Source organism: Tamandua tetradactyla, chromosome 18, assembly GCF_023851605.1.
Source record: "Tamandua tetradactyla isolate mTamTet1 chromosome 18, mTamTet1.pri, whole genome shotgun sequence".
In the NCBI taxonomy this organism is placed as follows: Eukaryota; Metazoa; Chordata; class Mammalia; order Pilosa; family Myrmecophagidae; genus Tamandua; species Tamandua tetradactyla.
The window spans coordinates 22837696-22863042 of NC_135344.1; the positions used below are offsets into that span (position 1 = coordinate 22837696).

Below are 25347 nucleotides of genomic sequence, written 5' to 3' on the forward strand. Positions count from 1 at the left end.
CAGGAGCTCTCAACAGAACTTCCAGTAACAGGCTCACTGTACCCCACCCCATAATGGCAGATTCAGACCCTGTAAATGCCCAGTCTCTGCATAATGCCCTCTGGGAGATTTAAAGCAAGTCACTTCTCTTCTTTGGTCTTTCTTTCCTTATCACTAAGGAAGTTTGAACTAAAGAGCTATCAGTTCTAACATTTCATAGAGAACTGTAACAGAATCTAGAAACTGGCCAAAAGGTTTTCTTTATCATGAAAATAGCAAGTTGTCTTAATCGAACCAACATTTGGAAAATTCATCTGCATCTATGAAAGTAGAAAGAAGCGTTTTAATTTTTGTCCATGGCTGCTGTCTCTACCTAGCATCTTGGGCTAGCTCCTTAAAAGAAAGAAGAGGTTTCCTCATTCATTTTGCATTCTTAATACCTAACACAAGGCCTGGCTAATGGCAGATGCTCCATAGATGGATGGATGAGATCGATAAATGGGGTTATAAGATGGGAGGATGGATTGGAGGTATAAATTGATTAGTAAATGGAATGGGATGGATGAATGACTAAGTCAAAAGAGAGGGACGGGGGCAGGCCACAGTGGCTCAGCAGACAAGAATGCTCGCCTGCCATGCCAGAGGACCCGGGTTCAATTCCTGGTGCCTGCCCATGTAAAAAAAAAAGAAGAAAAGAGATGGATGGCACCCAGTTTTCCTTAGGTATTAACAAGCCTAATAAACCTGAAAATTTGGGGCACCCATTTATGCAGGGGGTCCACCGTTCTCTACCATCAGCACAAACAAAGTTGATTAAGCCTGTAGTCTTTTGCCAGTGTAAGCATATTATTTCATGGAAATTTCCATAATTCATTCTATAATGTTGGCATTTGATCTAAATAACCGCAGTTCCCCTCAGTTGTGTTCCATAGACAAGTGAGATTTGTAAACTGGTACATTAATTAGGGGTAAAGAGCCCAAAGGAAATTGCCTGACTCATGGAAAAGATATCAGGCCCAGATTTAGGCATCCTCCATGCTAAACCCACATCAGCTGATACCTTGCTACATGAACTTCAAGAAGTCCCCAAACTTCAGTTCCCTCATTCGGGTGTTCTTGTTAATACTGCCATTCTCGGACTCTGTTATGGGACAAAGGGAACGAGCCCTGTGACTGCTCCCACACTCCCCATTTGCCTCACGTCGGGCACCGTGCCGGAAAGTGTGCGTGCGTCACCCCGTTTACCCGGCACAGCAGCTCTGTATGGTAGAAACGTTACTGGACCAATGTTGTGGTTGAGGACATTGAGGCTGATGGAGATCGGATAACTTGTCCAGAGCTAGTCAGTGACGGAGTTGGGGTTTACACCTGGGACAGTGTGACTCTGGGGCCTCCGCTCTTAACCTTTCCACTCCTCCATCTCCAAGCAGAGACCTTCAGGTTCCTCCTGTAACAGCCATTACACACGGGTGGCGTGAGACAACCATTCTCCAAATGTGCCAGTTAACATGGGGGCTGGGGGCTGGGGGTGGGATGCAGAGGGGGAAGCCACAGGTAGGACAAAAGTAGCCTACAAGGCGGAGATTAATCAGATGGCCCTATGATATTGCATGTGCATAAGATGGACTTAAAAAGACACTGCCATGCAGGAGACCTGGGATCAATTCCTGGACCATGCACTCCCCCCCCCCCCAAAAAAAGACACTTCCGCTTTCCCAGGGATCCAATCACCCACGACAAACCTCCCCCGTGCTATACATTGACTTTCTCTATTCCAGAATCACATTTTTGCTTATGGCTACTCAGCCAAAGAGAGTACTACTTCACACACTTCAGCCTGCTGGCTCGGGAAATGTATGCCTAGCTCATGCGCTCCAAGCTTCAGGGGCACGGGTTGCAGGGGTAGGGTTTGGTGGGTGAGCTCTGAGCCCCCCAGAACTGTGCTGCACGTGATTAGCTGGATCTCAGCTGCCGCGTTGCCTCTGGGCCCTCTGCCCTCCCAAAGAGCAGAAACACCAGTCAGCAACGAGTCCCCAGGCAGGGCCTGGCCCCACTGGAGAGCAGGGCAGCGGGGCTGCGTGAGGAAGGGTCCGCTGGCGCACAGCACTCTCCTGGGGCCCAAGCCAACCATTCCGCACACATCTGTTGAGCATCCATCGGTGGGATACCATGAAGGGCCTCTGTTCTCAGGAGGCTCCCACTTGGCACATACCCCAAAGCCACTCTCCAGGGCAAACGAGGACACCCCCATTTGAGTGGGACAAATGGTAAATGCTGCCTGATTTCAGAGGATTGCAATAGTGTCTCTGTGAACACAGAGGGTGACTTCATTGAACATTTGAAGTGGGCCTTGACAGTTGGTCAAGATCAAGCAATGGAAATTCAACCAATGGAAGAAGGAGTGAGGCCTTTCCAGAGAGAGGAAGAGTCAGAAGGGGCTGGGGGTCAGGAAGCAAGAGGAAAACTTTGGAGATGACATGTTACCCGGCTCTTTCCAGTTTACATTCTAGATGGCAGCAGTCGTTACCTGTCACCCCAACAGCAGGCGCCAAGTGAGAGTTGACATTTCTCCGGGTAGCCAACCCCAGCAGAACACTCACCAGCTCCCTCTTCCTCACACTCACCCCTCCTGCCGCCCTATTTCACCGACCTTGGCAGTCTGCGCAAGGTCACCGGTAGCAGTTGACCTTTGTGGCTAGCCTCCCCAGCACACAGGCTCCTACACCCATGTTATTGCCAGCAAGAAGAGAATTGTGTTTATTCTCGCTCACGTCACCATTTACCTCACCCATCTTTCTCTTTAGCAAAAGAGAAAAAAGATTTTATAAAAATACCTTGGATCACTCAGTGTCCCAAAGACTACCTTGGGGCTCTTTGCAGCCGATGGCCTGACAGTTTCCCCAACACCCACCACGTTTGCCCCAGGTTGGCGGGGGAGGTGTCCAGGGCACGTGACTTCAGATCCCCTCTGTGCAATCACTTCAGCCCCAGTCTGCAACCCCCTGGCCCCGGGAGTGAGCCCTCAGGGGAGCTAGATCGCCCAAGGTGATAAAGGCCAGCTTTGCAAACCCTTCGCCAGAGCCCCATTGCTGAGCTCAGGGATAATATATAGCGTGTGGAAACTGGCCCTTTGAGGGGAGTATAAATCATGTCAGATTTATAAAGCCTGCCTCCTGCAAAGGCACTGATTAAAGGACCGTGCTCCACATTTTCACACATAAAAAAGGAAGGCATGGGGGAAGCCTAAGTGGGAACAGCTGAGCCTAAAATATAGCCCCGGGCCCCTTTCCCTCTCTCCTGCTCTGACCCGGGGCATGCTGCCGGTGACCTGGGAACTATAAAATCACCAACATCTGTCCCTAGCACGTTCTGCGTCGGCCTGTCTGTCCCCAGCACTGCCCTTCCCGACGCTGTCTCTGGGTCCAGCCTTCCTCCAGCCTCCCGGACGGAACTGACCAGCTCCCTTTGCAGGGCACGAGGCGAAGTCTGAGAATGCAGTGGAGGCCGGAACCTGCTGTGCCACGTGCAAGGAGTTTCACCAGATGAAGCAAACGGTGCTGCAGCTGAAGCAAAAGGTATGTGCCACGGGTGGTGAATAACTAAAGAGGACCTGCAGAGGTAAGTTGGAAGGATCTTGGGGAACACAGGGAAATAAATGTAGTCCGGGGCCTCAGTGAGCATCTCCTGTGGCTTGGTGCCAAGCTAGGTTTGGACTGAGGATGCTATGCCTGTCCACCCTCAGAGCTGATACTCCAAAGGGCAGCAAAACACAGCTAAGACAAGGGAATGGTTAAGTGGTTATTAAAATAAATTCCGAGGTAAGGGACATGCGACAAAGCTGTGGAGAGGATGAGCTGTGACTACGACAACTTGTAAAATGAATGTGTTGACCCATGCCCTGGGGCAGACTTCTGTGATTATATTTTATCCAATCTTTTCTCTATAGACCGCATCCTTTCCATAAACTTGCATAAATTGGTGATGGATATCTGCAGCAGCTCTGTTTTTCACATTAAAAAAATTTAATCATAGCACTTGCTTTGTCTGAGCTCCATGCACATGGGAAAGCAACTATTTTGGACCCCATGTCACACATGATGGGGACTGACTCACTTTATAAAAGCCTGCCGCACGCGTCCAACAAAACACCAGATCTCTGTCAGCATTGTCATGCTGTGACGGATGCCCCCAAGATGGATTTGTGACCTGGCTTCTTGAACAACTGTCTTGGATCCAGATAGTATTTATTACACCTAAGGTCACTTGGCTTGAGCTAGGCTGTCAGTGACTCAGAAAATACTCTTAAGCTGCTGAAACATAAACTTACTGGTTTGTTTATTTAATTGCTTCCTCTCAAGGCTCTTAGTATATCAAAGAGGTGTATACAATCTGTTTAACTTTGGCACCTACATTTTCGAAAGGGCAAAAGGGTAAATATGAGGCAATATCACTTTTCCATGTTCAGCAAACATGCTGCCTGCCCCTAATGAGAACCACAGCTACCAGTCAAATAAGAAAATCAAAAGGCTAAAAAGAGAAATGACTTTGCAGGCCCTTTATATGTCATTAGTGAACACGTTATCCACTTGGGCAGAAGGGTGTATAAACTTGATGCAGAGACGTGAGTGGACAATGGATCCAACTCTAAATAACTTGTGATCTAATAGGGAGACCAGGCAGAGAACCTTGTTTGTCAGCATAAACACAGATATCTAAATAGATAAATCCTACCCAGATATCCCCAAGTTGATCTTGGACTGATGGTAGGATTTATTGAGCATCTCAAAAAAAGCGTTCATACAAGTTTGCATTTCATAGACCAGAGAACCAGGGCTTGGTAGAGGCAGTTGCTCAGTGTTTCAGGATAGAAAGCTGCTCTCGAGTTCCTTCCTGGGACAAGTTAATAAAACGAGTTTTGGGAAGCTCTTTCGGGCCCAGGCAGTCTTTAGGAACAGTGGAGCTAAGGTTCTCACAAGTTGTTCAGATGTTAACTTGCTTAGTCAGCTTCTGGCTTTCCCTTATCCTCCCTGCAATGTTTTATGACACTGAAAGAAGAAATAATAAAAAGAAGTTGAAAAACTCCTGTTACAATACCTGTGACCCTTAAAGGCCCTGCTATAGAGCCATTTAAAAAAAAAAAAGGATAAAACACAAGGTCTTCTTAGGACCCCATTAACTCCGGGTTGGGCTGGCCTTGGCCCACCTTATACCGATTTCTCCCCTCAGAATGCACTGGGGCAGTTCAGAGCTGATGCTGACATGCAAGGAGCGTTAGAAGGAGTAATTGATCTTTAAAGGTGCCTATTAGAATGTGTTGCATACAGGATCTCATTTGATTCTCACCATGACCCCGTAAGAAAGATGCTGATATTCTGAGAGGTGAATTCCCAAGAGGCAGGCCTCAGTCTTCCAACTTCTCCTCTTGTGCTGGTATTTGGATCATTGGTTGGTTAATGCCATCTGTCCTGTTCCTTGTGCAGCAGTAAAAGGAAGAATGTGGGACATCTGCCCAAGTAAACAGTGGCCAAGAGGCAGGTACTAAGTGTCCTGGACTGTGGCCAAACCCACCAGAAAAAATTGTTTGCAATTATGTCAAACTGCATCGTGAACATGCAATCAGCAAGATCAGGAAACTCTACAGGTCCAACACCCTGGGTTCTCCAAAGTTTAAGTTGTAAAGAAAAGAAAGAGATGGTGCAGCAACCTGTATAGTAAAAGAAACCTAAAAGACATCATTTTTTTAAAAATGGGCAAGGCTAAACTCTAGTATCTAGGCCTGCACAGTTGGGTGATAAATTATTTGTAAATCACTCAAGGAAATGATTAACACAAAAATCATGATAGTGGTTATTTTGCAGGGGAGACAGGAGATTGTTTGGGACAGAGCATGTGGAAGGGCTTCTGGGGTGACTGGCAATGTGCTATTTTTTTTAACTTGGGTGTTGAGTATATAGGTGTCTGCCTTAAAATAATTCACTGATAATAGATATTTATTTTGTGTTTCATTTTCCAGTACAAAATTTTAAAAGTTAGTATGCAAGGGATGCAAAGTTAGTTCAGTGGTAGAATTCTCGCCTGCCATGCAGGAGACCCGGGTTCAATTCCTGGCCCATGCATTTCACAAACAAACAGACAAAAAGCCAACCAAAAAGAATTTCAATAAATGGTGCTGCAATAAGGGGTACTCACATGGAAAAGGAGTGAAATGTGACCTCCACCATACAGCATACAAAGAAAAAAAGATTGGTATGCAGTCAGAGCCCTGAGGAAAACTCAGCCCTTTTTTTCCCCCGTCACACTGGTTGTTCGTCACACTGGTTGTTTGGAGTCCTAGAGAAAGTAAGACTCCAAAGAGAGCCAGGAGCTCGCCCTCAGCAGGGCTGAGCTGAGTTGAGGATTCACAATGTGTGCTCTGCCCCTTTGGGTGGCTGTCTGGGGCAGATGGGAGAGAGAGCAGGCCTCTGTAACAGGCCACCGCTCCTCCTGCGAGCCACAGAGCGGGAGTGTGAATAATGATTCCACGTTTATTGAGCACCTACTGTGCCCTGGTTTAGGCTGGGAGATGAGGAAATACAGAACAATAGGGAATCAAGTCCTTCTGTCGATAACCTTGTTGAGGAAACAGAATCAGCAGTGTAAGTCAATAAATGATTGCCACGTGGAATGGAAGCTTCAGAAGTTAGAGGTGAACGAGGTATCAAGAGTGCGCCTCTTTGCACCCTCATTCTGCACTTCTTCCCACTAGTGCTCCCTTGAGCATCAGGGAAAGATGTGACTTCTCAATAGTGTATGGCTTCCTCGGCTGCCTTAATCCACTCACTCTGTACAGTGGGTCTTCTCAGGATTGTTGGGAAGACTAATCCCTAAGTACAGTGACTAAGTACAGTGTTGCTTTGCTAAGTTTCATGGTAATACTAAAAGAGGCTGCTTGTTGCAGTGGTTAGGAGCACAGATTCTAAAACCAGACTGGCCAAGTTTAAGTCCCAGCTCTACGCCTTACTAGCTTTGTGACCCTGGAGAAGTTACTTAACAACTCTGGCCCTCAGTTCTATAAAATGGGGATATCAGCAATACCTGCTACAAAGGGTTTTCAAAATCAAATGAGTTAGTATTTGCACAGGACTTAGAACAATGCCTGCTGCCTAGAAAGAGCTGTGAATATGTTATGAAATAATAATAATTAAGTCCTACATGAAATACATTACAGGCAGCATCTCACTGATTTGTCCCAACAGTTCTGTGAGGTAGATTTTCTATTATGAAGGCTAATATGGCATAATGATATTCATAATTCCATTGATTGGAAGCCAGTTGTATGAATCAGCATTCTCCAGAGAAACAGAACCAACAGGGTGTATATGTATATGTGTATGTGTATATATGTTTATGTGTATATATTTATATGCATATGGGCATATAGATGTACATATTAAGAGATTTATTATAAGTAGTCAGTTCATATGACCAAGGGAGTTGACAAGTCTGAACTCTGCAGGGCATGCACAAGCTGGAAACTCCAAAGAACATGGTATTGAAGTTCTAATCTGAATTCCTCAGGAGGAGCTGACTAGCTGGAAATTCCAACCAGAGCCAATGCTGACGTTAAAACAGAAATTCTCCTTCTGACCTCTGAAAAGCACAGTTCTGGCTTTTACAGTCTCAGACTGATTGGATTGAGAGACTGCCTGCACTGCTGAGGGCCCTCTCCTTTGTTGTTTGTAGGTGCAATCAACTGATTATAGCTGCAGCAAAATAGATGTGAGTCCCATCTACACAATACATTCACACTAACAAGCAGGCTAGTGACTGACCGAACATTTGGACACCATAACCCAGCCAAGCTGGCCCATGGAATTAGCCATTACACCAGGAAAAGTATAGACTCTTCTTCCCAAATGCCTGGCTCCCGCGCACCCCAGCCGCTCCTGTGTTCTTGCAGAAAGTCAAACCAGGACTTCTGGACAGCAGTCTCTACAATGCCAGTCCTTTAATTCTCCACTTGTCCTTCTGACTCACAGATGATCTGAAGGTAGCCACAATGTAATTACACAGTAAGAGGTCTGCCAGGAGACTGGGGTCAATGTTTATTGAGCCAACTAATGACTTTTACAAAGGAGCAAGTACAAGAGTAAGGGCTGGAAAGGAAATAGGAGAAGGTCTCTAAAGACCATCCTTGTGCGGGTCTCTTCCTTTGCTCCTGCTTACGAAAGTCTGAAACCAAAGATATGATCATCTGGTCCAAACTTCTTATTTTGTAGATGTTAAGATGAAAGCCTGGAAGGGTGAAGGGACTTACCCGAAGTCACATGGCTACTTAGAAACAGCTGGGAACAACCCCCAACCGGAGCATTTCCATGTGTCAGTGATAATAGCTGCCTACATTGAGTAGGCTGGACAGCATGGCTGGCACTTTAAAAACATGGTCTCATCTCACCCCCCACCCCCCACCCCAAGCAGATCCTGTATTAGCATCCCTACCTGATAGATGAGGAAATACAGCTTATGTAGCTTACCTCAGATCCCACAGATAGAAAGTGGTGGGCTAAGATTTAACCATGATTTAATCCACTTATTGGTTCTCAGTTGGAAGCAGGTCATAAAATTAGACCAGCCTTCAGCTGCCAGTATTGACCTGCAGAGCTGCTGACAGTTGGGGTAGGTCTGTTTTGAAGTTTCCCTCATTCATCGGATCTTTCCTCTTCTAGCCCCAGACCACAGGCACTCATTTGCAGATCAGAGTATTCTATTGCTGTGACAGTGGGACACCAAGACTATGTTAAATAAACCCTGGAGCACAGCTGTATCCTAGTGCCAACTCTGAACCATCAACCCTCACCTAAAATTGTGCAAAGTTGACTTTCAAACTGCTCAAGAGTGTAATTCTTATGGTCACCCCTACAGGTTCTGGGTAATGGTCACAGGGGACTCAAATTGTTGTAACCAAATTGTTATTCCTTGCATCATTCAGGAAATACAAGGTCTTCACAGAAGGTGGAGAGAAAACATACATCTGGCAGGCATTGGATGGTCAGGAATCTCTGAGGTCATAGACCTGTAAGGTAGTTCTTAGCCAAGGACTTTCATGCTAGCTAAAGGTCTCCCAAACTTTCCAGAAGTGTATATTCATATGTGCTAAGGAAGCTGAGGGGACCTTATAGAAGAAAATGTTAAAGTTTCTTTGACCCTCCTCTCCTTCTGAGCATCCTTTGCTGTCCTGAGCTGGATAGATTTTAGTAGGCTTGGAACACCAAGTTAAAACAAGACCCTCTGAGGACAGAGCAGGGACCACCCAGACTCACAATGACACCTGGGTTAGCTGAAGTGGGAAGAGGCCCTCTTGCCCCCAGTAGGCCGAGACACAATCCCCACCTCCAGGCATTTGAGAAAGACTGGACAGTAGCTCCACCCTCACCCTCATGTCCCAGCCCATTTTTCTGCCAGGCCAGGGGGAGACAGCCGAAACCTCTTGTGATTGCTTATCTAAAACGCATACAGAACTGGGGCAGTCCCCTTGCCAAGAAGCTGGAAGAATTTCTTCTCCATGTGGTGTCTCAGGTAAAAGTTGTTGGCCAAAGTGCAAACCACATACTATCATAATATTCATTTCTCATTAATATTGGATTTCTTCAGTTGGCAAGAATATCTGTCTCCACGACTAAAGAAAATCATCAGCTTGTAAGGCTGTATCAGGAGAGCCCCAGATGCAGCAGCTGCCTAGCAGGACAGAATCTCTGCCAAGGGCGTCCAGCAGACTCATGTTTCCTTAAGGGGAGTCCTAAACGAGGCCATTGCCAAACCTCCATGCTCAGAAGCAGGCACTAGTCCAGGAGGCCTTCAATGCCAGATAAGGTAATCTCAGGCAGCAAATCCTTCCTGAGCCCACCTGTAGCCATTCACAGCCTGGAACCTTGGCTGTAGTGCAGTAGATACATTGTGTAGTTCCCTATATGATCCCTGCAGGTTTACACATGGAAGGCTCCAGACCTCACGAACAGCTTTCACTGCATTGCCTGCCATGTTTACTATCAAGTCCAGTTGCTGTAATCCCTGATACGCAATTCCTTCCATATTAAAAACAGGTGCAGGCCCTGCAATTCGGGGGGTATCTTGTGTAGCATCTTTGGCAGAGGGAGCCTCACAATTACATTGGAATTTTACCAGAAGTCTGTAGTCTCTCGGGGAAAGGAGGAAATCCCCAAGGGAGGAAATGAGAGGTGACAGATGCTGGCTTTAACATTAAGTGGAAAGTAAAGAAAACTCCATAGCTCAAGTCAGCATCCAACTGTTTGTTTTTTCCCCTTCCCGAAGTTGTAATCCCAAGGGACATAAGCTCTAGAGGAAGAATCTTACACAAGTTTTAATATAATGCTCTGTGCTGGTGTTGAACCCGAAAGGGCATGTTTTCACAGTGGTACTTGGCTACCCCTGATCGTGCACAGAGAGTAGGTACCTCCCTCTAAGGCTCACATGCACAGATGGTATTACAGTCTAAGGGCAAGGGTGTGACTGCCATGTACCTTCTCCTAGCCAGTGGCCAGAGGATCCCCCAGCAGGGCCACATCTAGGAACGTGGGGAGCAAGTACATCTTGCTTCAGAAAACCTCAGCAATGCCTGGTTTCTTCATAACTCTGGGATGCAGAGTAAGGCCTCTGCTAGCTCAGAAGCAGGGCTTTTCCCTGAATTAGCTTTTTGTGGAGGCTGTGGGGGGGGGGGGGTGATTTATCAAGTACTTAGTACATTCCAGGTCCTGGGCTGGACACCTGATATGCATTGCCTCATTTAATCCAATGCACAGCCCTAAAGGTGGGTGTATTGGTTGGCTAAATGCTGCCGGAATGCAATATACCAGAAATGGGTTGGCTTTTATAAAGGGGATTTATTAAGTTACAAGTTTATAGTCCTAAGGCCATTAAAATGTTCAAACTAAGGCATCCAGAGAAAGATACCTTAATTCAAAAACTGATCAATGATGTTCAGGGTTTCTCAGCTGGCAAGGCACAAGGCAGCATCTGCTAGCTTTTTCTCCTGGCTTCTCATTTCAAATGGCTTCCCCAGGGGTGTTTTCTTTCTGCATCTCCAAATGTCCCCATCTGCATCAAACCTAAAGCTTTTTCCAGAATGGCTCCCTCTTAAAGGGCTCCAGTAAGCAACCCCACCTTGAATGGGTGAAGACACATCTCCATGGAAACTACCTATTCAAAAGCTCCCACCCACATTTGGGGGAAGGTCACATATTCACAGAAACAACTTAATAAAAAAGATCCTACCCAACAATATTGAATCAAGGTTAAAAAGTTTCAAGCTGCCGCCGTGGGTATGGTGGTTTCTATTTACCGGTAAGGAAACAAGTTCAGAGCACTTGGTTTTTCCCAGATGTCTCCCACATTCACACAGGCCCCAAGGAGTGGGAAGGTCATGCCCACTGTACTCAGAGTACACGGAACAAAATGACCCGCTCCTTCCAATGCAGAACTGAGCCTGCACTGGGCTGTCAGCTGTGCCTGAAATTAAGCATATAAAGAGATGGTATAGCATACTTGTAATCCTTATAGAGTAATTTCTGTTGGGTGTATAAATTTTAGCAAATCTAGATTGACAGTAGATTATAAACAACTGCTTAGCAATATTTGAAGCACTTTTTTTAACTTCAAAAAATTCATTATCCCATTAGGCATTGAGCACTCATAGTTTAGCTTTTATAAGTAGCAGCAGTAATGTGAGCTACTTTACTCATTACTGTGAGATTTTATTGACCTTTAAATGTGAAATATTGAATCTATCCTTCCTCAAATCTGTTTTCTTAAAGTTTGAGTGTTACAAGTTATAGAACCGTTGAAGACTCTCAGTATATCTGAGGGGAAGAGGAAGGGGATCTTGAAAATAGACTAGATCCCTATATTAATTAACTATTGCTGCATTAAAAAAATAAAACAATGAACACTTACTATCCCACAGTTGCTGTAGATCAAGAATCTAGAGGTTGAGCTGGGTGGCTCCTCCTCCTCCCTTGTACACAGAGGCTGCAGTTGTCTGAAGCTCAAGGATCCCCTTCCCAGATGGCTGACTCACATGGCTGTGGGCCGGAGACCTCAGTTCTTCAGCATTTGGACCTCTCCGGAGGACAGCTTCAATGTGCTCATGGCTTCCACCAGAATGAGTGATCCAAGAGCAAGGAGGAAGCCACAGTTCTTTTATGACCTCTTCTCAGAAGTCACACACTGACCCTTCTGTCATATTCTGTTGGTTAGAATCAAGTCACTTGGTACTGCCCACACCCAGGGGGTGAGAAATTAGCCCTCACCTTTTGAGGGGAGAAGTATCAAAGAATTTGTACTAAGGGTCAGTTATACCGAAAGTCAGCCGTGAGTGCCCAGGTGAGCTGTATGCTGCATTCCGGGTCCTGGCCCCCAAGGCTGAGAGTTCTTTAAGGACAGGGACCTTGTCTTGGTCATTGTAGCCTTAGGATCAAGCACCTGGCCTGGCACATTTGAGGCATAAGGTCATTAATGAGCAAATTGAGAGCCTAGTCCAGGCCACCCACCATCAGGCTAAGTGACCTCATCAAGTCATTTTCACTTCAGAGAGAGGATCTCCCCAGTCCCTTGCAGCCCTACTCTGTCTCATAAAGGGAAATGATCAAGAAAAGGCCTTGCAGCCTCTGTAAACAACATCAATGCGAAGGCTCTCCATTGCGGGGGAGCCATTCTTTCCTGACTGAGGTCTCCTCTTCTCTTTTCAGATTGCCCTGCTCCCCAACAATGCTGCCAGCCTGGGCAAGTACATCACGGATGACAAGGTGCTGGCCTCCAACGCCTACCTTGCAGGACCTCCTGGCCTACCTGGCGGCCAGGGCCCTCCTGGTGAGTGTGGAGCGGGGCTCAGGAGGGTGGGAGGGTCATGGGAGGGTCACCAGCAGAGGCCTGCCAAGAGCTCACATTTAAGGGAGCGGGATCACATTCTCTAGCCTGATCAGTGGGAACTGAAGCCAGCGTTCCAGGGAGCTCCAGCACCTCCAAGATGGTGGAGCTTGGAAATTGGACCCTCAAGACTGTGAAACTCTCGTAACAATGGTTAATTTCAGAGAAAAAGGTCCTGGGACTGGTAAGATTCCTAAAGATAATTTGAAGTTACACAGAAATAAAATGGAAGCTTTTTATTTTATTTTATCATGAAAAACTCAAAAACATATACAAAAATAGAATGGTATAATGCACCCCTATGGACCCATTTCCCAGCTCTTAACTCACAGCCAGCGTCATTTCTATTACCCCTCCTACCTACTTTCTCCTTCCATCATTATTTGTTAACACCCATTTACATACACATTTTTTAACTTCTTTATTATATAGTATAACATATGTACAAAGTAAAGAAATGAAAAGGCAATAGTTTTCAAAGCACTCCTCAACAAGTGGTTACAGAACAGATCCAAGAGTTTCTCATGGGCTACCATATGATCCTCTCAGATTTTTTCCTTCTAGCTGCTCCTGGATATAGGAGGCTAGAGGGCTTAAATACATTTTTATCATCACAATCGACTTTTTTTCCTTCTTTTTTTGTGAACAATAACATACATACAAAAAGCTATAAATTTCAGGGCGGGCCACGGTGGCTCAGCAGGTAAGGATGCTTGCCTGCCATGCCCGAGGACCCAGGTTCGATTCTGGTGCCTGCCCATGTTAAAAAAAAAAAAAAGCTATAAATTTCAAAGCACAGCACCACAACATATTTCACACTTTGACGTGGGTTATAATTCCACAATGTTAGGTTTTTACTTCTAGCTACTCTAAAATACTGGAAACTAAAAGAGATATCAATTTAATGATTCAGCATTTATATTCATTTGTTAAGTCCTCCATCACCTTTGATCTCTCCATACCTCTCTTTGGGGTTGTTTGGGCTATGGCAATTCTAACTTTTTTATATTGGAAGGGTCTGTCACTAATATGGAGTAGGAAGATGGAACCATCTGATGTTCTGGAAAGGCTGGGCTAGGTTTCAGGACTTATCTGGACCAGGGACCCATCTGGGGGTTGTAGGTTTCTGGAAAGTTACTCTAGTGCCTGGAACCCTTGTGGAATCTTATATATTATCCTAAATATTCTTTAGGATTGGCTAGAATGGTCCTGGTTGGGGGTTGGCAGGTTGTGATAGATAGCAAGGTCTAACTGAATCTTGTTTAAGAGCAACCCCAGAGTAGACTCTCAACTCTATTTGAACTCTCTCTGCCACTGATACTTTATTAATTATACCTCTTTTCCCCCTTTTGGTAAGGATGTGATTGTTGATCCCACAGTGCCAGGTCTGGATTCATCCCTGGGACTCATCTCCCATGTCGCCAGGGAGATTTTCACCCCTGGATGTCATGTCCCACATAGGGGGGAGGGCAATGATTTCACTTGCAGAGTTGGGCTTAGAAAGAGTGAGGCCACATCTGAGCAACAACAGAGGTCCTCCAGAAGTAACTCTTAGATATGCCTATAGGTAGTCTAAGCTTCTCCGCTACCTACATAAGCTTCACAAGAGTAAGCCTCATGATCGAGGGCATGGCCTGTTGATTTGGGTGTCCCTAAAATTTGACATAGTATCAGGGGATTCCCTGATGGTAAGGTTTAATAGTTCCATAGTCTTTCTCCCCTCCCTCAGGGGACTTTGCCAATACTTTTTGATTATCTGCTTAATATACTCTAGGATGTTTCCAGGCATTGCAATAATCTATACAGAATTAAAGGGCCCCTTTCTTATTCTGCTCTCTCTGTGTTTCAGTTGTTCTGTGATGAATTGCTAACTAGAGCACCAACGCAGGATACTACACTGGGTTGGAATCCTTTGGTGTTGGGGGGCAAGGATTCGCCCACGATGTCTCTTGGCTTCACTGTCATGTATATGGTATTGCCATTTGCACATCGAAGTCCCACATTTTAAAGGTACTTGATATAAGGGTGAGGGTGGTTCAGTGGTAGAATTCTCGCCTGCCATGCAGGGAGACCTGGGTTTGGTTCTTGGCCCATGCACCTCCCAAACAAACAAGCAAACGAAAAACCAAACCAAACAAAAAGTTTAACAGATGGTGCTGCAATAAGGGGATACTCACATGGAAAAAGAATGAAATGGGACCCTGCCATACAGCATACAAAGAAAAATAAATAAGTAAAAGCACTTGATATATAGTGATCCATGAAGCACATTGATTATATAAATTCAGGTAAGATACGGTCTCTGTTCAGTCCCTGTGCTACTGGAGGTAAAGTATTTAGTTAGAGGAGGGATTTGGTCCCTTCCGAGATAACACGTTCAGGATGTACCTTGAGCCAGGATTAAGAGTAGGGGTTTGAGACATGCTTAGATGAAACATAGGTTGCCTTAGATTTGGGCTTAATTACTCTGATATTTAAGAAAAACTCCCAAGATGTGAAAAATCTGAAGTGTTGGTTTTATTTTCTGGATTTTAAAAGTCATTTCACTCTGTCACTGTGCTGTGTCAATAGCAGGGGCCACATGTCACCAAAAGTTAATTCCCTTCTGCATGTGAAAGAGACATCGCTGAATAAGTGTAGCACAACAATCAACCCAGACTCTTCAGTCCAGCCATTTGGCAAGAAACATTGAGTCTGAGAGATGATTTGGAAGGTGAAAAAAGATGCTTATTGGGGACCTAACATGCCAGTATGGTTTTTCTCACTACGGGCCTTGGACTCTCTGGAGTATGTTGGTAAATTAGACATGCTCCATGCCTTCAAGGAGCTTTATTAGAAGGGTTAAAACCCAGTGTCTACAGGGATAGGAAGCTACACATTTGAATGAGGGGAGCAGAATGTAAGCAGTAAGGTGTGAGCTAAATCAAAGAGCACATCTAAAGGGGCACCCCCTACGTAAAGCTCCAGTCAGTTGTGCCCATGAGGGAATAGTGGTTTAGGTTTTAGTTCTACCTGTTCCTAAGCAGAATCCAAAAATCCATACTTTTATATGAAATCTCCCAATGTTAAAATGTTAGGACTATACAGAAGATATGGTACACAAAAACAGTATGTATGTATATAGTGTATAAAGGTGTACAGTGAAGTAAGAAGTTAATTCTCTTATAGGGAGAAAGCTGTCAAGACTTTTTTGGAGAACTATGGTCTGAGGTGATCATGTGGTGGTGGAGAAGAAGGAAGAAAGAACAAACTAGGCTGGGAGTGCTCTATCGCATGGTTTATTCAGGGTGGGTGAGAACTGATCAGTGATTAGGAAGGAGGCAATAGTGGGGGAGAAAATGCCTGGAGAGGATGACAAAGACCTGGTTGTGAATGACGGTGCAGAACATGCTAAGGGGGTTGAACTTTACTCTTTATGAAAGGGGGAGCCACATAGGCTTGTCTTCTTCTGGGACTCTAATCACATTATCCACGTTAGACTGTTGGATATTATCCCACAGCTTTTGGATGTTGATGTTTTATTTTTTATTTTCACCTTTTTTTCTCTTTATGTTTCATTTTGGATCATTTCTATTGACTTATCTTTATATTCACTGATTCTTTCCTCAACTGTGGCCAGTCTGCTAATAACCCCATATCTGGTATGTTTTAATGGTAGTTCCATGTGGCTTTTTTAAATCTACATTAGATCTCTCTGATGAAATACCCCATCTGTTCATGTAAGCTGCCTGTCTTTTCCATTACTTCTTTAACATATTAACCACTGTGCTGGTTTGAAAGGCTGTATGTCCCTTAGAAAAGCCATGTTTTAATCTAAATCCCATTTTGTAAAGGCAGAATAATCCCTATTCAGTACTACATGTTTGAAACTGTAACCAGATCATCTCCCAGGAGGTGTGATTAAATCAAGAGTGGTTGTTTAAGCTGGATTAGGTGACGACATGTCTCCACCCATTTGGGTGGGTCTTGATAAATTTCTGGAGTCCTATAAAAGAGGAAACATTTTGGAGAATGGAGATTCGGAGAGAGCAGAGAATGCTTTAGCACCACGAAGCAGAGTCCACCAGCCAGCGACCTTTGGAGATGAAGAAGGAAAATGCCTCTCGGGGAGCTTCATGAAACAGGAAGCCAGAGGAAAAAGCTAGCAGATGATGCCATGTTCGCCATGTGCCCTTCCAGCCAAGAGAGAAACCCTTACCATGGTTGCTGTGTGCCTTCTCACTTGAGAAAGAAACCCTGAACTTCATCAGCCTCCTTAAATCAAGGTATCTTTCCCTAGATGCCTGTGATTGAACATTTCTGGAGACTTGTTTAATTGGGACATTTTCATGGCCTTAGAACTGTAAACTAGCAACTTATTAAATTCCCCTTTTTAAAAGCCATTCTGTTTCTGATATATTGCACTCTGGCAGCTAGCAAACTAGAACAACCACTGAGATTTTAAAGTCCCTGTCTGGTAATTCCAACATCTGGGTCATCTCTGAGTCTGGTTTTGTTGATTGCTTTGTCTCTTGACAATGGGCATCAGTTTGTGGGTTGTTTGTGCTTTGGTTTTGTTTTTACTTTTTTCATGTATCTCAAAATTTTGGATTGAATGTAAGACATCATTGTAAAGAAAAAGTAGAGATTGAAGTATACAGTCATTACTCCTGGAGATGGGCACCTCTCTTATTCTTCAGGGGTAGATTGAGTCAATCTAGTGAATAATCAAGCAGGGTTTGGGCTTTGTTGTTTTTATCTTTACCTCTGTGTTCAACAGTCCTCAAGTTTTCAAATTCTTCTAATGGTAGAATAATGTATTCAGAGAGAATGGAGTCTGAGAGATGATTTGGAAGGTGAGAAAAGATGCTTATTGGGGACCTAGCATGCCAGTGGGTTTTTCTCAGGGTTTACACTCCACCTTCATCTATAGGCCTGCACCACAGGACAGATTCTCTCTCCATACTCCTGTCCTTCCCCCAGTGGTGGACTGCTGTTACTTATTACTCCATGTTAGGGTTGTAGGGAGTAGAAGACATTTTCAGTTCTCCTGGTCCAGCTGCAGTCTTAAGCAGCCAGAGCCCCTTGTCATTCTCCCAGGTCATGGCACTAATGAAATGTTCTTTGATTGCAGGCTCACCTGGACCAAAGGGGAGCCCAGGCTTCCCTGGAATGCCAGGCCCTCCTGGGCAGCCTGGCCCTCGGGGCTCAATGGGACCCATGGGACCATCTCCTGACCTGTCCCACATTAAACAAGGCCGGAGGGGCCCTGTGGTCAGTATTGCATCAGAGACCCACCTAACCTTGTTGGGTAAAGTGTGTTCCTGTCCCATGATTTTTCCTTCTGTTAACCCAGGTCCCTTTGTCTTGTAGGGTCCACCAGGTGCACCAGGAAGAGATGGTTCCAAGGTAAGTCTTATGAGTAAGCTCAACAAGCCTAAGGTCTCTCCATTTCGACCTGTTCTGCAGGCATCAGGTGAAGCTAGAACACTGTTTACTGTCTCCATTTTGCATGTGGGAAAATCAAGCCATAAATGCTTTTTTCCTCCAGAGCTTGGAAGAAAATCTAAAAGAAGTTTCTTAAAATGTGAAACCGAACTTAAAAACAAAAGCAAACAAAACTAATCCTAGGAAAAACTACCCCTATAAATTTTTAAGTGTTGTAATAGTTAGCATGTGTTTTTCTCTCTAGCCAGAGTTCTTTTGTAGGTTTTTGTTGTTCTCATTGCTTAAGGGTGTTTTTTTCTTTTTTTTTGTGGTCCTCATTTCTTTCCTATGTTTAAGTCAGGAACAGGAGAGGTTCCATTCTATGGCAATGGGTGGTTTCACTTTGAGACCCATCTGCTACTTAACTCATAAAGATATCAGCGTGAGTTAACGTTAGAAAATCTCTAAATTATTCTACACGCTGCCTAGAGCTATGTGCATTCCTCTTGTCAAATTTGGTTTGAAAGCATTTGGCCTCAGAGAAAATCAAAATGAGAGACATTTGACCCTAGCAGTTCTGGGTCAATGATCCCATGAGTCCAGCTTCAATCTTACATTTGTTTCCAATAGAAAATATTTGTTGTTTTGTGCAGGGAGATGGTGGTAGTGGGTGTCTAAACAGGGACTGTGGTGGCAGCATCCTCCGGGCCAAAAAGCTAACCCTGGCCTTTTTATTTCTAGGGGGACAGAGGCGCACCTGGGCCCAGAGGGTCTCCAGTAAGTAACACTATCTGCCCCCCCTCCCCAGTGGAAATGTTCGCAAGGATGCAGGTCTGATGAGTCTGCAAGTCTGGCTTAATAGCTAAAGCCGGCCCCGTCCAGCTGTCACAGAACAGAACAGAACTCTGTGGTTAGGAAAACAGTCTTGAACAAGCCTTTAGCAGCTGGTTTGGATTTTTTAAGAATTTGTTTTCTGTTGTTATTTTGTCTTCTGTCATAGCTAAGCCTTATTTAGAATATCTTATTTTAAGGTTCAAAACCCCAGTATGCCATGAATATGTTTCTAGATGTGTCATAAGATATTTGAAAGGACCAGGGGTGGAAAAATCCATGGGATCAAATCCCCACCATCCCCTCCAAAAAATTGCAAAGGCACACATTGCTACCTGGGACCGTGCATAAAATTTAGCTGGGCATATACATACCATCTGGGAGATTAAACATGAAAATTAATGGTATCCAAAAGCACAAAAAAAATTCATACAACCCCAGTGCTTTTGAAGAAGTCAGTGTCCTGTCTAAGGCACAGAGAAAGAGCCATGTCTTAGAGGTGGAGGGTCTGGGTTCCATCTTGATTCATCCACATATCAGCACTTCAGTCGTGGCCACATCACCTGGCATCTCTGGGCACCCTTTTCCTCACTAGTAATGGAGTCCGGTCTGCCCCACTTCAGTGGTGATAGTGAGGGTCAAATGATGTCAAAATACTGTACGTCTCTAAGTGCTTTCCAGATGTAGGCTGCTGCTTCTTAGGGTGGTGGCAGCCATAACACAGGTTGGCGAGCAGGGGTGAGGGGGCCCAAGCTATGATAAAGATTTTACTGCACATTTCCTAAGGGTCCAGAACATGCATGCCTAAACATTTTTGTTACCATACACCGCAAAACACTGCCTAGAAATTAAGGCTCAAAAGTATGCTATTATGAAAAAGGATGTTCAGTAAGTAGAAAAATGAGGAAGCCTTTGTGTAGGGTCTTTTGTAGCCACTGGGGAGTTGATGTCTTCACAACATACTTCCAACTTCATTTAGGTTGCAGTCATAGTCAACTATCCTTATAAAGGTTTCAGTAATTTCATTTGTTTTAAATGATGCATAACGTTTTTGAGCGTTTCTTATGTTCTCAGCCCTTTACATGTATGAATTCATTTAAATCCTCACGTTTGAACCCTATGAAACTCCGTGAAGTTGGGGCTGTTATTAGTCCCATTTTACAGATGGGAAATTGAAGCCCAAAGAAGTCAAGTAGCTTGTCCAAGGTCACACAGCTAGTAAGAGGATCTACTGAGATTCAAATCACAGAACCCCACACTCTTACTCGCTACTCTATTGCCTTCCGGGTTTCTTTGGAAAGTAACCCAGGTGATTATTCTCATATTCAATTATTTTACCAGATTTGAAATGCCCTAGAACTAGGAGGGGTATGAGGTGAGGTGAGCTTTTGTGCACCAAAGCTCAAGGCACAAAGTTATTGACTAAATAGCTGCCAGCTAGCTGTGGGTCTAACAAATGAAGGAGCTCGTGGGGGCAGTGCTGCTGCCAAGGGTTGAGTCTGGCTTTGATTCCTTCCTTCTGCACAGGGTCCTCCTGGTTCCTTCGACTTCCTGTTACTTTTGCTGGCTGACATCCGCAATGACATCGCCGAGCTGCAGGAGAAGGTGTTTGGTCACAGGACTCACTCTTCAGAGGAGTTCCCTTCACTTCAGGAATTGTCCAACTATCCAGAAACCATTGACTTTGGCTCTGGAGATGACTCCCTAAAAAGAACAGAGACAAGAGACTTGGTGGGCGCACCTGGAGACTTTTACCCTTAGTGCATCCCAACTCCTTCATGCCAAAGGAAGAAAAAAGAAGAGCGTTTTCACCTGTAGTTAAATCATCTGAGGAAGAAGAAAAACACTGGGGACACAGAAAAGATCTATTTTTATTTTCCTTTTTCCTTTTTTCTACCTACTTCTCTTCTTCCAAAGTCTGTTTTTCAGAGTGGCCCACCGGAGGCATAGGGAGGAAATGAATAATTTACTTGTGTCCCACTGAGAACCAGTTTGGGTGGTCCACATTGGCACTCTTCCTTTGCTTCCCACTTTTTCAGGAATTTCTGGAGTTCTGTATTAAATTCTCTCATGCTGTCTTAAAACCTGGCAAAATATCAAAAAGGGAAAAAATGGCAAGGTAGCTCAAAGAAAATCTGAGGCTACTTATAGAAAATAGATGCATCCAAAATAGACTATTATTTCTCAAAATTAGGCATTTTGGATTAAATATCAGGAGGAGAGGAGGGTGGGACAACCGGGTATGTTTTTTTCTGTGTCAGTCTAATAGATTTTAAATATACCATCCCACTGTCTAACCATGGTTCCCAATTTGGTTAAGAAAAGGGGAGCTATAAGAGGGAGTAGAGATTAGGAAAGATGGAGAAAAACTACAGTCATGTAGTTATTGTCATATTGGTTGCCATATTTTAAAATTCAAATATGACTATTAACAGTTGATGTCACATTTATCTGTAAGTGCCCTATTTGGAGAAGAAAGTTACTCTAACTGTAGGAATGAATCGTTTTTTCAAAACAGTACGGAGATGGAATGCCCTGGTTCCCATTAGACCAAATGGATTCCCAATTTGCCAGGACATTTCAAATGAACAGTGGGGCTTAAGGCTGGAAGGAAGTTGCTGGCTTGAATTCTGACGAGGCATAGGCAGTGGGCAGTGATGCATCTTCCCCTGGACCCCAGATGGGCAGAGACAAGTAAATTTGCTATCCTTGGGCATCAGAGGTCCCTGTTTGGGGTTGGCCAAGTTTGCCAGGTACTAAGAATAATACACTACTGAAAGATCTCTTGGGTGGGAAGAAAAAAGAACCCATTTCTCCTTGTAAGGTAGAAATTTCCTTCTCTCTAGTCATGTTTTTCTTTAATTTCCCTTCGTTTAGTCTAAGTTTCAGTTCTCTCAGGCCTTTTGCTTGCTTTCCCTTCCTCAGTGAACATGGAAAGCAATTCAGAGTCATTTATCCAAACCTCCAATAAAGTCAGAGCATTTTCTCAAAGCACCTCAGTGTTCCAGAGGGAAGGGCACCCCTAAAAGGGCTTCATCTGGACTCAAGGCACAGCAGGAGAGCTCACGAGACAGCTGGCGACTACTCCATAATACTCTCCTGTGACCTCTTGGTGTAATGGAAGCTCACAGGTTCCTTCAACTCCACTTTGTCGTTTGACATGCAAAATGGCCTTCATCAACCTACTCAAGAAAGCTTCTCTCTTATTTTGAGCCTCGCAAAGGAATGTTCTTACAACTCTTGTTTGCTCATGTTGGGGTTCCCATTTCCCGTCTTGTAATTTGAGAAGTTTGGGGGTTCTGTTTTTCACTCTCCTTTTTGCCTACATCATCTCACTCTCCTGTTGTGAAAGCTCATTTAAAATCATCCCTGTTTTTGTCATTGTTTGCCATTTTTCAATCTTCAATAAGAAGAACCTCTGTCTGCAAATCTCAAGTGACAGTGGCCACCCATCCCTCATTCCACTCATGTGCCTCGTTCCCCTTGTGTTAGAATTACAGGACTCCACTCAGTCAGCTGATAGCAGAGTTTTTCATGAACATTTCTTTGTGTCCTGCCAATACAAAATCCCCAGTGACCCTCCACCAGTATTTTAAAGGCAAAAGAAAACACATCTCATTACTCTTCCTCTAGCATCCTTCTTTCTCCCTTCAGCCTCTCCAGAATCCGACGTTCACCAGCCACGGCTCTGCAAAGAGATGAACTGAACAGCTGATGATTCCCATCTGGAATATATTTAATGTTTGCCTGCTTGAGGAGCACAGTATTTAAAGGGTATGGATGGATGAATGCTGAAGAAAACTATGCACAAGCTTTATGAGAAATAACCAGATCTATCTTGGGTTCTTTTTTTAATGAAGAATTTTATTACCTTTTATTTTTCTTACCAATGAATTGTGTTTAGAAATACAGAATATTCTTCTTTATTGTCAAATGCTCATTAAATAGAACCAAACTACATGTTTGGCCATGGGCTAGGATAATATATTTAAAGAATGAACTGAGGGTAGTTATGTCTGGGATTCTTGAGACTATTCTAGATAATATTCTCCAGTAAACCCCAAATAGCCTGTATTTTATAAGTTAAATCTGCAAGATTCTGTCAATTCATAAAATAGTTACGAATCCTCTGAATTTCAAAACATGAACCACTACCATAGGACTAAAAATGTACCCTGTATGGCCAACTTTTATTTTTCAAAGGTAAGGCACAATAAAGCATTATTTTTCCTAATATATCTTTTGGTGATGCATAGAAAAATCAAAGTTTCACGGTCTAAACCTAACACATAACACTAAGCTGTTTTCTCTTGCTTGGCGGAAAAAAAGATCTTTGCACCCCACATCAACCTTTTAGTAGAAATGTGGGCTTCAGTTACTTGAACTCTCATAATTAGAACTTAGTCTAGGACTTATTAGGTGGTTTCTGGTTTTGGAAAAGTAAGGTGAATAAAAACCTGTTGAAATAGTGCAGGAAGGGCACACATTTAGTTTAGGAAAATTCCTGTCTCTCCCCCAACACAGGAGGGAGAGATAAGCTTTACTATGCCCCAAAGGCAGGGGGGGTACAAAGGGGAGGCTACCTGCTCCTTCTGATTCCCGACTCCTGCCCCAGAATTAACTGGCCAACTGACGTCACTCCTACTGTACAGCCTCAGACAGCTGTGTCCACAGCCTGGCAGGTGAATGAGTGCAGCTGTAGGGGAGGGGGACACGGCGAGTACTTCCCCACCAAATACCAGGGTCCGCCCCACCACCATCACCACTCCCTGCCCCAGTCCTGGTCACGTTCAGTTTCCAGGGCTGGTAACGAGGCTTGGCTTTGTGAGCTCTGGCTCGGGCTTGCCAGGATGGGTTTTCTCCAGGACTGGGTCCAGGCATTTCCTCCTCGTTCCTTGGGTGTCACCCTCCCTCCCTCCTCCCCGCCCCACCCATCCTGGAGACAACCACAGCAGCCTCGCTGGGCAAACTTCAATCTTGCAGATAACCTTCCTGGAAAGGAAAATTACTCAGAAATCTGGACCAAACAACGACTTGGATAGAGCCATCTGAAGTTATTAATGAAGAATTCACGGAAATAGATGAAATTTTTCCTGGCATAGTCAGCATGTGTATTTCCCAACAAATGAAAAAAATTGTTTCCATTTATTAAAAAAAAAAAATGACCAGGGTTTTTAAAGCATAAAAATTTAGACTTTACCTGCTCCTTCAACAAATATTACTGCTTCAGGAAATCATAGGAAATGACCCTTTTACAAATATCCACTAGGCCCACTCATCCCCCAGGGACTTCAGCATTTTTTTAACTTTTTTTATTGTATCATATAACATATGCAAAGCAAAGAAATAAAAAGCAATAGTTTTCAAAGCACTCTTTAAAAAGTGATTACAGGACAGCTCCCAGAGTTTGTCGGGGACTACCATACCATCCTCTCATATTTTTTCCTTCTTGCTCCTCCAGAATATAGGAGGCTAGGGCTTAAATAGTTTTTTTATCATCACAATCAACTTTTTTTTCCTTCTTTTTTTGTGAACAATAACGTATATACAAAAAAGCTATAAATTTCAAAGCCCAGCACCACAATTAGTTATGGAACATATTTAAGACTTTGACATGGGTTACAATTCCACAATTTTAGGTTTTTACTTCTAGCTGCTCTAAAATACTGGAGATTAAAAGAGATAATGTTTTAACATTCACATTCGTTTGTTAAATCCTGTCTTCTCTGTATAACTCCACCATCATCTTTGATCTTTCCATCCCTCTCTTTTGGGGGTGTTTGGGCTATGGCCATTCTAAGTTTTTCATATCAGAACACACTGTCATTAACATGGGGTAGGGAGATGGAACTATCTGATGTTCTGGAGAGGCTGGGCAGGTTTCAGGACTTATCTGGACCAGGGACCCATCTGGAGGTTGTAGGTTTCTGGGAAGTTACTTTGGTGCATGGAACCCTTGTGGAATCTTATATATTGCCCTAAGTGTTCTTTAGGATTGGCTGGAATGGTTCTGGTTGGGGGTTGGAAAGTTATGATAGGTAGCAAGGTCTACCTGAAGCTTGCTTAAGAGCAACCTCCAGAGTAGCCTCTCGACTCTATTCGAACTCTCTCTGCTACTGATACTTTATTAATTACTCTTATTTCCACCCTTTTGGTCAGGATGGAATTGTTGCTCCCACGGTGCCTGGTCTGGATTCATCCGGGGTGGGGGTG

At 44.2% G+C, this 25347-nt stretch overlaps 1 protein-coding gene across 2 annotated transcripts in view; it reads left to right on the top strand.

The window, feature by feature from the left end:
• The window catches only part of CCBE1 (collagen and calcium binding EGF domains 1), a 264285-nt gene extending 240915 nt beyond the window's left edge, over positions 1–23370 (top strand). Inside the window, exons 6-12 of one of the 2 annotated variants that reach the window (XM_077135326.1) lie at positions 3451–3554; positions 12720–12840; positions 18011–18150; positions 18250–18285; positions 19045–19080; positions 20662–20865; positions 22789–23370. In XM_077135326.1, the coding sequence (XP_076991441.1) occupies positions 3451–3554; positions 12720–12840; positions 18011–18150; positions 18250–18285; positions 19045–19080; positions 20662–20865; positions 22789–22836 (689 nt within the window). In that variant the 3' untranslated portion in view covers positions 22837–23370. Of the gene's footprint in view, positions 1–3450; positions 3555–12719; positions 12841–18010; positions 18151–18249; positions 18286–19044; positions 19081–20661 lie in introns of both variants that reach the window. The other variant, XM_077135327.1, reaches the window with a different exon arrangement.
• The last annotated feature ends 1977 nt before the right edge of the window (positions 23371–25347 follow it).